This window comes from Solanum verrucosum, unplaced genomic scaffold (genome assembly GCF_900185275.1).
Source record: "Solanum verrucosum unplaced genomic scaffold, falcon-dt-bn FXZP01000008.1, whole genome shotgun sequence".
NCBI lineage: Eukaryota > Viridiplantae > Streptophyta > Magnoliopsida > Solanales > Solanaceae > Solanum > Solanum verrucosum.
In genome coordinates, this window is record NW_026020195.1 from 1713690 (window position 1) to 1727502 (window position 13813).

At 34.6% G+C, this 13813-nt stretch overlaps 1 protein-coding gene across 1 annotated transcript; it reads right to left on the reverse strand.

Moving 5' to 3' along the window:
* Positions 1-1547: 1547 nt before the first annotated feature.
* Positions 1548-10840, reverse strand: LOC125829899 (uncharacterized). The gene is made up of 14 exons (XM_049509121.1): positions 10570-10840; positions 10353-10487; positions 8713-8848; positions 7348-7427; positions 6298-6357; positions 5984-6196; positions 5532-5660; positions 4362-5027; positions 3826-4018; positions 3534-3727; positions 2971-3072; positions 2667-2806; positions 2100-2378; positions 1548-1999 (listed from the first exon to the last, which is right to left on the reverse strand). The coding sequence occupies exons 1-14, from the start codon at positions 10792-10794 to the stop codon at positions 1729-1731; spliced, it is 2823 nt and encodes a 940-aa protein (XP_049365078.1). The 5' UTR covers positions 10795-10840; the 3' UTR covers positions 1548-1728.
* Between the last annotated feature and the right edge of the window lie 2973 nt (positions 10841-13813).

The window sequence follows — 13813 nt, forward strand, 5'->3', positions numbered from 1 at the left end:
TGCGGCAAGTAGGGCCTTTTCCCTTTCCTTCGCCTTGGATAAGAACTCATTATCCTTGCGCAATTCAAGTGCATCACCTTTAGCTTACTCTTTTATACGTTTCCTCAACTTTTTGTTTTGAACATAATGTCTATCTTTAACATAGTTGTAGTTATAATATTAGTCTTGTAGTTTTTTTAACCAATTTGATGCTCATGCCATGGTTAATTACCAGAGTTAACATAGAAAAACAATCTCTTATTGATGAATGACTACTGAGAAATGGCAATCAGATTATTACAAAAAAAGGCTTTTAACACTAGTAAACTTATATTATCTTCCCTTTATAAATTCTAAGAATATATGTTATAATAGATTATAATTTAATATATAATTAATTTTTTAATTTCAATTGACCGTATAACATTTCTTGTAATATTTTTTAAGACGAGAATAAACATATATAAGTTATTGTATGTTACATAAAAACACAAATGTTTAAATCTCTCTTATTGATTATAGTTTTGAAATTTTTTTCAATAGAATTAATTGTTATATAAACTATTAAAATTATTCTAAAAGTGTTTAAAAATAAAATTAAGACTTTACATCATTGAATATGACAACCACAAAATTATTTTTTTTACTTATATAATATTTTGTAATACTTTTAATTACAAAAATCAATATTATAGTGATTGTTACCTTTAGAAGAAAAACATTCAAAGTTAAAGACAATATTTTTTAAAATTTAATTATTTGATAATCTAATTAGTTTGAGTTTGGATTGCTTAATAAAACATCTCAAAGAATTAAAGATAATCTTACAAAGCCAATATTAAAGCATGGTTGATTCAAATTGAAGTGAATAAGATGAATTAAGAAACTATTAAAAGGGTCAGATTTGCCCTTATACTCTTAGAAAATGGTTATATTTACCCCTCGTCATACTTTTTTGATATATTTACCCTTACCATCCAACTTTGGGCACATATTTGCCTCCGATGTTAACTCTCATGTACCCACCCTTATTATCTTATATTTTTATCCCAATTAAAATTTCTCTCAATATAGATTTTCTATCTGATCCCACTAATCCTTTTCCTAATAATTATCACGTCTATATTACAATTAGGGAAAAATGACAAATATTTCTCATAACTATCATAAATGGTATGTCAATATGCCCTCTATTATACTTTAAGATTGTATTTATATTTACTATCAATCTTTTGGGTTATATATACCCTTAAAACTGACAGATTGACGCGTAGCATCATCTAAACAATATACCCGGCTTTATTTATTTTAGTAGTACGAATTTGGGTTATTGAGCGTTTTGTACATCAATCTTCTTTTTGGATTGAATAAAGTAGGTGCATCCAAATTTTTTTTTTTGGTAAACAACAAATTGATTGTTGTTGTTTATCAAGGCCACATAAGATAATAAGGGTAAAGACATGAGAGTTAACATCCCAAAAGGCAAATATATGCCCAAAATTGGATGATAAGAGCAAATATATCAAAAAAAATATGACGTAAATATAATCCTTTTCTAAGAGTACAATGACAAATATAACCCTTTTCCCATTAAGAAATATAAAATAACGGTAAATTTAATTGTCTAGCATTTTTAGTTACAATTACAACAACAATAATAAAATTTTAAAAATATGTGCATAATATTTAGTAAGAGATTAGCAACAATCTATTAAGAAACCTTTAATTAATAGCAACCAAAAGCTAATTTCATCTTCTTCTTTTCTGTCCCTTTCCCTTTCCCAATTGTCCTGATTTAAATGCGTGCTCTTGTTCTTGAAGAAAGGCCAGATCTTTCCCATACTTCTCAGCCTTTTCTGCAGCAAGTAGAGCTCTTTCCCTTTCCTTCGCCTTGGACAAGAACTCATTGTCCTTGCGCAGTTCACGGACAGCACCTTTAGCTTCCTCTTTTATACGTTTCCTCAACTTTTTCTTCTCAGCACGCTCACGATCTGGATCATAATCTCTACCCTTGACATAGCTGCAGAGGTAGATGATCACCAGATGAGTAAAGCTCAATAGGAAACAAGTAAATATGGTTCGTTAAAATTGAAGATAAGACAACAAGAAGAGTATCTTACTTCTCCTCAAATTTCGGATTAACCATCCTGATGGGTACAGGTTTTTTCTTCCGCATTTTCAAAGGTTGACGCAGCATGTGATGTTCCTGAGACTCTGTGTCAATTAATTGAGATACATCCTTCATTTTCTCCCTTAATGCCTCTGGAATATGATTTTCTCCGGCCAATTTGCATAATAATTTTGAAATTGGAGTGAAGATCTCAGGAAAAGAAATAAGTTCCTTATATACATTGACAAATCCTTGCAGGGTTTCCAAAACTGTTACAAGCATACTAGCCCTGTATGAGGAAACATTTAATCGCATTCAGTTCAGTAAGTCCCGGAAAAGAAAATTAGAAGTAGAATTTCAAGACCACAAAAATGTGTGAGCGAGCGAGATACTTGTTATGTCAACTAGCTTATTGACAATCATATTATTGGGAAATAAAAAGTTAGTATGACAGACCACATCTCGAATAGACCTAGGCAAAGACTTATCGAACATATTTATAATTTGTCTCTAACATAGAGCCATATTCAAAAATTTAAGGTTTGCCCATATGCATGTCCACGGAATACTAACTGACCTGTAATTATCAGACTGGAAATATTGAGAGTCCTCTGGTAAATCCACTATCTCAAGAAAATCTAAAGAATCGATCTCCACATTGCTACTGCGTATGCAAAGCAAAGGCTCGAGTTCTTTGATCTCCATAAGGTTATTCAACTGCAGCACAAGAAGATGCTTGTCAATTTACAAGTGGAAGGAAGCAACCCGAATACAATCCAATAAAAATAAAAAGTAATTGCAGAATGAGACAAGGACAAATAGTTAACAGCTTCAAGAATTAAACTAACAAGAAAGACTCAGAACCTTCCGTTAAGACAAACCTGTACATTTTCAGATCGATGTTCCTTGTCCAAAGCTGCCATCAGCAAAGTTTGAAGAAATACTATAGCCTCAGGACAAAACTTCTGAGATTGTTTAGTTATCTGCAGGGCAAGATGTTGATAACCATAAGCTTAGAGAATTAAGTTCAAATGGTCATTCTGTAATTGCAAACATCATCAACCAGGAAGAGGGGCAAACAAAGAAGATAACTATAACTACCTTCAAAGATAGATGAATTGACGAAATTAGAACAAGGAGGGTAAGTTGCAGAAGTTAACTATGGCGCACAAAGTATTAGTAAGGTAACAATATATACTGGGCTAAAAGTTAACTATGGCGCACAAAGTATTAGTAAGGTAACAATATATACTGGGCTAAGACAATCACTACATATCCAGAAGTCCATAATGCTGTTTTGATTAAGTTGGAGATTATACAGGTGGAAACCATATGTGCTCCACCAGCACATAATACTCTACCAAACAAAATCCCAGCACCCTTAATTCAAATAAATGATCAATTTCAGTGCATGGAAGATAAATGAAACACCATATCCACTTACACTTAGCAGCAAAGAGCACAAGAAGGAAGCAATTGCCATATCTCTTCCGCAAATGATGGGACACCGCATTAGGTATTCACACATAAGCAGTATAGCAGGAGTCATGACACAATGGCGAAAATCAGAGCATGGAAATATCATGGACCAAAGCTTCAACAGAAAGATGGTCTTCAAAGATGGCCAACTGCTTTTTCCTACGAGGATGGACCAAATACACAAGAGGTAAAGTCAAGAAATGTAAGTTGAGATAGAAAGAACAATTAAAGGAAACAAACAGGACATCAAAGCAAACCTGTAAGCTTGATATCTTCACAAAACTGTGTCCTTGTTCTTTGTAGCCTTTGGCGAGCACATATAGCTGCAAAGTATGGGGTCGCTGCACTCATCTCCATCAGAGGCTTTACAAGCAAGTTCAAAAGCTTGAAATTCAATGGCTTCTTATTTGCCAACACAGCAAAATATTGCAGCAACACCCCGTAAAAGACCTGATGAAAGAAACAAGCTACTTATAAAGCAATTGTGGTAGTAGAAACTTACCTCCCCAAAAAATGACTCATCTAGTTCTGACTACCCATAACCTTATCATCTAATAGTACAACATGCATTTTTTATCAACCTACAGAGATATTCACATGAGCAAATACAGTTGCAACAACAACAACATACCCAGTGAAATCCCACTATGAGCAAATACAGTTAAATGGTGAAATACTCCTAAAAATTCAAGGCAAACCCTCCTACCATTTGTTCACAAAAAGGAGAACGGAGAAAGCCTCAAAGGTCAAACATCAATCATAGAGAAATTACAGTGAAAACAGATTATCATACTTGCATTTTCTTTTTATTCTCTGCCGCAACAGTTATTGCATTGAATGCACGAATTCTCTTGATTGCTTCAATTACTTGATCATCAGAACAATTGTCTATCAATGAAGTAAACTCCTCCAGGGTTTTAGGGGCTTCAATTGTATAGGGAAGTTCGCTTTGTTGATGTTTCACTGTGGTTTTTTCTTTTTTGGTTTGTAAAGTGCCAACTTCTTTTCCCTTGACGGCTACCTGCTTGTGGTCCTTTATTTTCATCACCTTCTTAGCATCATCACCAGAACCCTCATCATCATCCTCTTCCTCAGTATCAATAATATCATCGTCACTTTGCTCCCAGTCCTTAATAGTCTGTGTCTTTCCTTGTTCATCATCAGACTCATCACTTTCTTCATCTTCTCCATCGTCACTTCCTTCATCCTTACCATCGTCCTCCTCACTCTCTGAATCCCCAGTAGAAGCAGCATCTTCACCCTCAAGTTCACTTTCTTTCTTTCTCAAGATTTCAGCAATCCACCCCAACTTAGTTCTAGGAGCCTCCTCAAGATCGTCCCCAAGATCATCGCCAGATATAGTCCTTGGGTCTTTGATCAATTTGCTGTCATCATCAGATGCGTTGCCATCTTCATCACTCCCATCATCAGCAGCAGCCATTCTCTTCTGACGTTCTTGCTGAAAAAATGAAAAAAACTTTGATTCGTAAATATAAATATCTACTATAGCCAAAAGATAAATGCTCCTTTATCCTACCAAAGTATTAAATCTTTGAAATAATAATCCAGCTAAACGTATTCTAGTTTAGAACATTACCATGTGAAAGTGCACAAAGCAAGCAATCACTACTGCCACACAGTAGGCAGTTTCATGATGAAGGCATTGAAGAACACTATTGATGATGCAAGAACACCAATTACCCAGCAGACAATAAGTCATACATTACAACCACTTGAAAGCACACAAGGATAATATCACAAAAGGTATAATCAAATAGAAACAGGATCCTTGATCCTCAAAAAGAAAACACTTGTCCAAAGGAGTTGAGTTAGTTTAGAAATTAATTGTGCAATTTACTTGTAGAAATGTAACCACTTTCTCCATCTTAGCACCAAAAACTGTCATTGTAATGTATGGTATAAAGAGACAAGGAACTCTTGTTTCTGCCATAGTGCATCATACCTCCAACAATTCCAGCCGCTCTTTCTCCTCCTGTGCAATTTCTTCTGGAGTCTTTGTCCGGTTTGATGGGCGAGCACGAATATCCAGTGCCATCTCACTAACAAGCATCTCATAAGTGTCGGGCTTTTCCTGAAACCAATTAGGAAGGTAAAGTGGCCAACATAGACAAATTTAATATAATCAAAAGAAAATTTATTGGTAATTGTTCATGGATAATGCACTATAACCTAACAAAGATGGAGAAGAAGATTTTATTTGAATTTTACTCTATAGGTAGGTATCGGCGGGGCTTGCGTAATTTAGTTGTAGTTAAGGCTGAAGTAGCGCTTTTGATTTTAGAAGATCTACTGAAGTACCAAAGGCAAACGGGACTCGGCACATGAAAGGAGGAAAGACCAGGATGCACAGTATTCAGGAATGTTTCCGGCAATAAAAAATAAACCCAATTATACCTTTCCAATAGGTCCTTTTCTGGGAGCATCAGCTACCTCATCTTTCTTCACATTACCAACTGAAATGTTCTTGTTCACAAGAGCCTTCAGAGCATGTATCTTGTCTGGTTGGGTCAGCGACAATAAGGCTTTCGAATTCACCAGTGATGTGAAGTCTTTGTCCAATTGTTCAGTTAATTCATCATTTTCTTCTCTGTCCTTCGCTTTTTGGGCCTAACAAGGTAGGAAAAACAAAAGAATTGTCAAGCATATGGCAGGTAGAGATATCATTCCCTTTATCAGATTGCACCATAAGAAATCAAACAATAACAAACCTTAAAGAATTTACTCTTTTGAATGATTTCCTCCATTACTTCTTTCTTGCTTTTCTTCCTCTGCAATAAGATGGTACACCAAATCAGAAGCAGAACGACACCTGTGTTGCAAATAAAAAACAAAGAATATTTCGAGACATGTTCGTGAACTATGGACTATCATCCCACGCAAAATGATGCATGCTCCCAGAAACAAAGTAAGAACCTGTTTTCTTCTGTTAATTATGTTTTGTTCTTATTCCCTCTTCCGGAAATTATTTAGGTTTTCAATGGCAGCCTCTAAAGTTAGTGCTCTTGTATGTAATTATCATGTTACCCATGTTTAAATGACATCTTATTAGAAATATAAGCTAGTTTAATATCATCAATCAAAACTTAACACCATCAGCTGACAGCTTTGGTGGAACGCAACAATTTTTTTCAATTGTAAAGAATTTATTTGATGAAATTGCACCAAGCTGGTGCTTCTCTGTACAACCAAAAAGAATATCTCAGCCCCTATACACCTTTCATAACTTTTACAATTGTAGGGTACTGCAGAGATCTAGAGCCTGATTGGATTGGCTTTTGGCTTAAAAACAAGTGCTTACAAGCACTTTTTTATTTACCCAAACACTATAAAATTGCTTCGAAGCTATTTTGGCTTAAAAGCACCTAAAATAAGCCAATCCATTCAAGCTCCTAGAAATGCATCAATAATATTTATTTAAGCAATTAACACCGAAAAACGAAATGATATAGACACTAATATTTGATCTTGTGTGTAGATGCAGCCCTTCCTTTAAAACATCTTTGATTTCTTTCCTTTCATATGACTCAAAAAATGCATGGAGCAGCAATTTAAGTTACAAGGTGAAATCAGGCCAAAAACATCTATATCTAAGTACCAAACTAGTCAGAATAGCAATTAAATGAGCTATTAATTATAGGAGGGGCCTAGAGGGAGAAGCATATCAACTATTTCATTTCTTAGAAGCTAGTCAGCGTAAACTCCAAAATATAGCAGGGAATATGCATCAAGAGGGGGCAAAAAATGAGGAAGCAACTAACATTTTCCTCTGCTTCCATAGGACCTGTTTGGGCATTCTGAGATCCATGAAAGTTAAGTTGTCCCAAGATAGCTGACTTATCTGCACAGAAATAGACAGCCGGTATGAGAAAAGAAGACCATACAAGAACGGTTTATGATGCTTAATAACAGAAAATACAAGGTTTGGAACACTACCACCTTCACTGGAAAAAAAACAGATATTGATGAAGTATGAAGCCTATAATGGTTGTAATCCTCTGGCTAGCAGCCAGATTAGGTTTAAGAAGATGGTTTTTCTTCAACGGTTTTTCTCTTTTTATTTATTTTTTGAATACGGAGTGTATCTTGTATAACAAAGTACAGCAAGAAGATAGTACAAGTCTCCAAGAGTGTCAAGACCATCAGCAGCTTTCTCCTTTGCCTAAAACTTGTGTTACTATATAAGGGTATAAGGGACTTGAAAGTATTTTTCTACAAGGTAAATAATTTATTAATAGTCAAAAGAATCTCAAGTAAACAATAGTACATAAAATATTAGAGCATCTATAACATCCAAGCATACCAGTTCTTATATACAAACTGGAACTTCACTGGTGAAAGAAAAGAAACTGGGAATGAGAGGTTATTCCTCAAATGTACATAGTAGGTCTCCACCCCATCAAAAGCTCTATGGTTTCTTTCAAATGTACATAAACTTAAGACTGTTATGCATTAACAACCAAAATAGAAGGGGCATCTGGCAATAAAAGAAAAAAGGTGTCTTTAGTCCTTACCATTCAGGACATGGAGAAGGCCAAACAAAAAGTAATATACATTATAGCTATCCTACCCTGATTCAAGAAGTGAAAAAGTACTCTATTGAACCAAAGAAAATGACCAACTTTCTTGGTCTATCTCGAAAAGTTCAGCGCATGTTCTTGAACAAAAATGTTTTCCCCCTCTACAATTTCAAAGTATCCTAATTGATATGATTTGAATTCAACATGACATCTTGGCAACAAATAACTCCATTTTTGTCATATTAAAATCCCATCTCCATAAACCAAGCTACTATGCCATGAATCAGCAAAAGAACCGTGTTAGTTGATGTACTAGTCAATTAAAAGATTCCGATTCACAAGTAATTGATTTGGTTAAGAAGCATGTGTATCATCTAATTGTGGCAATTTGGGTTGAATAAACTATTTTAGACATAATGCTGATAGCCCTGCCCGGGCTTAAAAAAACAGCAGGCATTATCTGTATGTATGTTTCATAATTTTTTTAATAAACATATAGAAATAAGCAAAAGAAGGGAGTTGAAAAATGCAATATTGCATGCTAAATAAACACTAATCTATTCGCTAGAGAGATGAGAAACGCAACACAAGAAGGGTTATTCTCACCATCTCTCCCATAATCCTCCTCATCCTCATCAAATGGGACTTCTTCATCAAAATCATCTCTTCCCAATGAGGCACCAATTTCAAAGTCCTCTTCATCCTCATCTGATAGGTTATACTTGTTTTTCTTCAATTTCACCTACATATACAGAAAATAAAAGTAGATAATTGTCAACAACAATAGCATTATCAGATAAGTTAATAAAAGTGAACAGTACATTAGTAAAAACATGCAACCATTTATCTCATAAAAAAGACCTGAACTAACTACTTGCTCAATGCGCATTGAAAATTAATGATGGTTGCTCTGGAGATTCTAACAAAATGAACATGCAAAGATCCATTCGTTTCCTATTTCTTGGCTCCATACTTTTCTTTCTTTATCTTCGTTGTTTTTAATTATGGGATCATTAATTTATTTCAGATCATACTTTCAAGGTTGGGTTCATTATGGAGGGTCGATTGCATTGTGTAAGTTGGGTCTATTCAAATATAGAGACATGCAACTTTTGCTTTTGGCATTTGGCAAAGCTTGTTTATTTTGAAGGAAAAATCACTCTCATGCTAGTGCTCTAATCTTAACTCTTCATTATATAGACTGCCAGGCTAAAAAAACATAGGTAACTAAATCTTCTTGATTGCCATTGAAAGAACACTTCTTTAACATCTACATATGATTTTTTTTTCCTTTAGAAATGAGTTTGTATTATTTTCCACTAAAAAATCACTATTTTATGCTAACGTGATGAAGGGAGAACAAATTTTTCTCCTGGTCAAAAACATATGAGCAATACAAAAAAGATGTTGAACTTTTGAAGAATAAGTTGTTACTTTGTTTTATGACAATGATGTTCGGACCGGCTTACACACACCTCTCAACTGTTCCACCAGGTACTATCTCTCGTGTACCCAGTAACTGAAGACCGAAACTTAGGTGGATGGAAAAAAACACCTAATATTATTTTATCCCGTTGGGATTTAAACTTGAAACCACATGGTTCTCCTCTCACTTCATTGACAATTAGGTTATAACTTTGGACACCAATTGTTAATTCTAATTATAGAACTTGTCACCAGGGTGAAACCTACTCCTAAACTTGTCAACCATAAGGCCTCAGGTTCAAAATTCTAGCAGGGCATTCCAGCAGAGAGTTACCTGATACATGTCGTGGTGAGAGCTAGCAAGTACGCCACGGAATGGAATTAGTCGAGATGCTCACTCTTATTTTTAAAAAAATTAGAATCTGAACATAATGAGCATCGTCGTAAACAGAACTTTGAGAGCCACAAAATCATCTACTCCTTAAAGGTTTTCCTTGGAAAAGAGTTTGAACTATTTTCTTTTTTTGAAAATGCAGAGTTTGAACTATTTTCCAACAGAAATTACGTTATAAAAATCACTACTTTATGCTAACGTTGATAAAAATAGGATGGCAATAGAACAGGGCAAGGGCAAGGGCAGGGCGAAACCTTAACAGGGCAGGGAAGGGCGGAATCTTAACTGAGCAGGTGAAAAACAGAAAAATGCTAAGCTTCACCAGCTCTGCCCTATTGCCATTAAAAATCACTACTTTATGCTAACATTGATTGTGAATATGAACAAAATTAAACCATTGGCCGTGAAGAAAACTTCCATAACTAACCTGCCTCTCACGCTGAGACCTCATAATGGCTTTATCAAATTCACCAAGTCCTTCATCATTCTCTCCAATACGCTTATCAACAAACATAGATGATTTCGCACTTTGCTCATACTCCTTCAAAAGCGTCTTCTTCCTCTATTGTCACAACAAAACTAGCATATCAAACTTTCAAATCCCTAAATTAATGAAATCAGTCAGAAAAAGGTGCAATTTTTACCTTTTCAATGGCGGAAGAACGAGCTTCACCAATTCGTCGTTGTTCACCCTTGCGTTTCTTCCCAAGTATATCAAATTTGCGTCGAGACCAAATCGTTTCGAAAGGGTTCTCTTTTGGAGCTTTGAGCTTCATGTCTTTGGCTTTAGGACCTGACTTGCTACTCTTCTTCATCTTCTTCTTCTTTGATGAACTGTCGCTCTTGCTAGTTTTTGCAGTTTTCGCCATTGTTGCTTTGCTGCTAAAACCTCAGAAAAAAAGTTAATACAAGGGTTTAGCAGAACTCTAATGGAGAAGACAAGCAACATCATAAAAACTTTATGGGCTTTTGTATTGGATGCTGTTGGGTTGGGCTTTTGACACTATTTGACCCAAACTTTTCTTTTATGGGCCTATCTGCACATGACCATAGTTAGCAAAATTAGAGCCCTAATTTTTGAAATATTGAGAAAATTATTAAATATATATATAAAAAGGTGTTGGCCAAAATGCGAAGGTAAATTTTATAGTGGTGGTTAGATCGATATTGTTGTATGAAGTAGAGTGTTAATCAGTCAACAACTCTCATGCCTGGAAGATGCATGTTGCGGAGATGGATGTGTGGTCATACTAAAAGTGATAAGATTAGAAGTAAGGATATTTGGGATAAGGTGGAAGTGACCTCTTTGGTGAAAAATATGAGGGAAGCAAGATTAAGATGGTTTGGGCATGTGAAAAGGAGATGTGTAGTGCACTAGTTAGGAGGTGCGAGAGATTGATTATAAAAGGTACAAGAGAGGCAGAGATAGGTCGAAGAAGTATTAAAGAAAGGCGATAAGATAAGATATGACGCAACTTCAGGTTACCGAGGATATGACCTTAGATAGTAGGGGTGTTGTAAACATGTATTATGGTAAAAGGTTCATATGTAGTGTAGTGTTGTCTTGCTAAGGGTGGCTGATGTTTGCAATTGTATTAGTCATATTATTGTAGAACTTGTTTTTGATTCCCCAAACTTTACTTGAAGTGAAACAATTCAAAATATTTTAACAATTTATGAAAAATTTACCATTAAATATGGACTTGTTTGAATCTCAAAATTCGAAAACGGTCACATAAATTGAAATAGGAATATAATTTTTAACTTGCACGTATAAGAACTCTTTTAAATATTATAACAAAAAATGAAAATGCATAACGCTTTCACGCTATAAGGCTTTTTTCTGTATGTTGTTCCCGATGAATGGTCTCCGCCTATCTCCGATCAAATATATATCAAGAACCAATCTTCACTTTCAATCAAATCCAAAATGTTCATCCAAATTTGTATTTCTTTTTTGTCCCGAATTTTGAGTGCGCCTGTGTTTATACAAGTTCTTGCGTTCTGTGTTCTGTATTCTTGCATTATTACCATGGCAGAAACTAATCAGCTTTTTTCGCTTCCAAGTTGCATTCTTGTGGACATACTTTTCAAATTACAAAAAACTTCTATCCATAAAGCCTGGAAAGACTTTTGGGTTTTAGTTCTCATATATCTTGAGTTCTCTGAAACTCAAGATGAAAATGGAATAAGTTTTTTACATGGGTCTTTAAAGAACTACACTATTGAATACGTCGCTAATTGATTTTGAAGTTGTTAATTGTGCATTCCATCCTGTTGGCACAGTAAATTGGTCTTTTCTAAAGTTTTTATTTATTTGGCAAGTTAGGATATCCCAAGCTTGATAGTATGCTAGAAGGTTCTCCCAACCTTATTTCTTTACGAAAGAGTTAACGCGTCTCTCATTCATTTTGAAGTAGTATGTGCCATACATCCTGACAGAGAGTTATTTGGCTTCGCTAACATCTCTATCGATTGGGGAAATCATTGTATCCCAAGATTGTTTGGATACTATCCTATAAGGATCTCCAAATCTTATTTATCTAACCATTGATAGAGTTGATGGCTTTGCTAATATAAGTTTGAAATCAAGAGGTTAAGAAAGGTGATATTAGTGTGTTATGAAAGAGACGTGCATACAGTCACATTATTGATACCATTTGTTCATAGTTTAGAACTAAAAAGGCTGGTGTATTACGATAATCCTTGGAACCTCATGGATGTAGCATCTGTTCGAACCATTGTTCTGTGTTTTCGAGCAGACTTCATTGATATAAAGGAGGAAGAACTGAAGACAGCCGCACAATGTAAGTGTTTATTTCGAATACTTCAAAATCTATTTTGGACTGGGTCTCTTAAGCTAGGAATATGGTGTAGCCAATGTGTCAATATGATGGAAGATAAAGAACTGAAAACAACAACAGAATGTAATTTCCTGTTTCAGACTATGTATTTGTATTAGAAAATTAAATAAACATATATGTATATTAACTTGAAAATCCCCTAATAATATTGATTGACAGTTTAGTGGTAATGAGTTGTAAGGAAAGGACATTAGGAATGCTTTTCACACCCCTCTATTTATACTACACACTTAGGGGCTAAGATGCAAATAAAAATTGCTACATAAGCCCTACATATTTACAAATAGGTCATTCTTCTAAAATACTCTACAAGCCTAGAATATTCTCTCGGACATTCTAGAGTCTTTTCAAAACCTCTCCATAACTCTAGAATCTTTTCAAAACTTCCACATAACTTTAAAATCTTCTCACTAAGGCTAACACACTTATGCTTCCTAACTGGTATGATAATGTGGTTGGTGTTTGCATTGTATTAGTTGTATTAATTGAGATCTTGTTTTTGATATTATTTATCATTGTTTATTGTTTTCAATAATCTATCCTAGTATGTTGTTTATTGTGTTTCGATTATCTCACTATTTTTTTATTATTTTGTTCCCTTCTAGTAGACTTTGCACTGTTTCTTGTTACTTTCTATATTTTCTTCATTGTCTCCTTTTTGTACTTGAATTTGTTGCACTTGAGTTTAGGGTCTTTCGAAAACAATATTTCTACTTCCAAGAGGTAGTGATAAGGTTTACATACATTCTACCTTCTCCAGACCTTGTGAAATTTAATTGAGTATGTTATTGTGTTGGAACCTATAACAAAGTAGTCTCTTAGTCCGACGGCATAAATGACTTAAGCTTTGTTATCCTCCTTGATAAATATTTGAATCCTCTCGGACACTTATAATAGTTTTTTATATTTATACTTTTATATCTCTAGGAACTCATAAACTTTAAATATTAGATCCATCTCTACGTTTGATACTCACATTGAGCCCAATTAAATCTGTATTCGCATATTATAGAGCACATTTCTA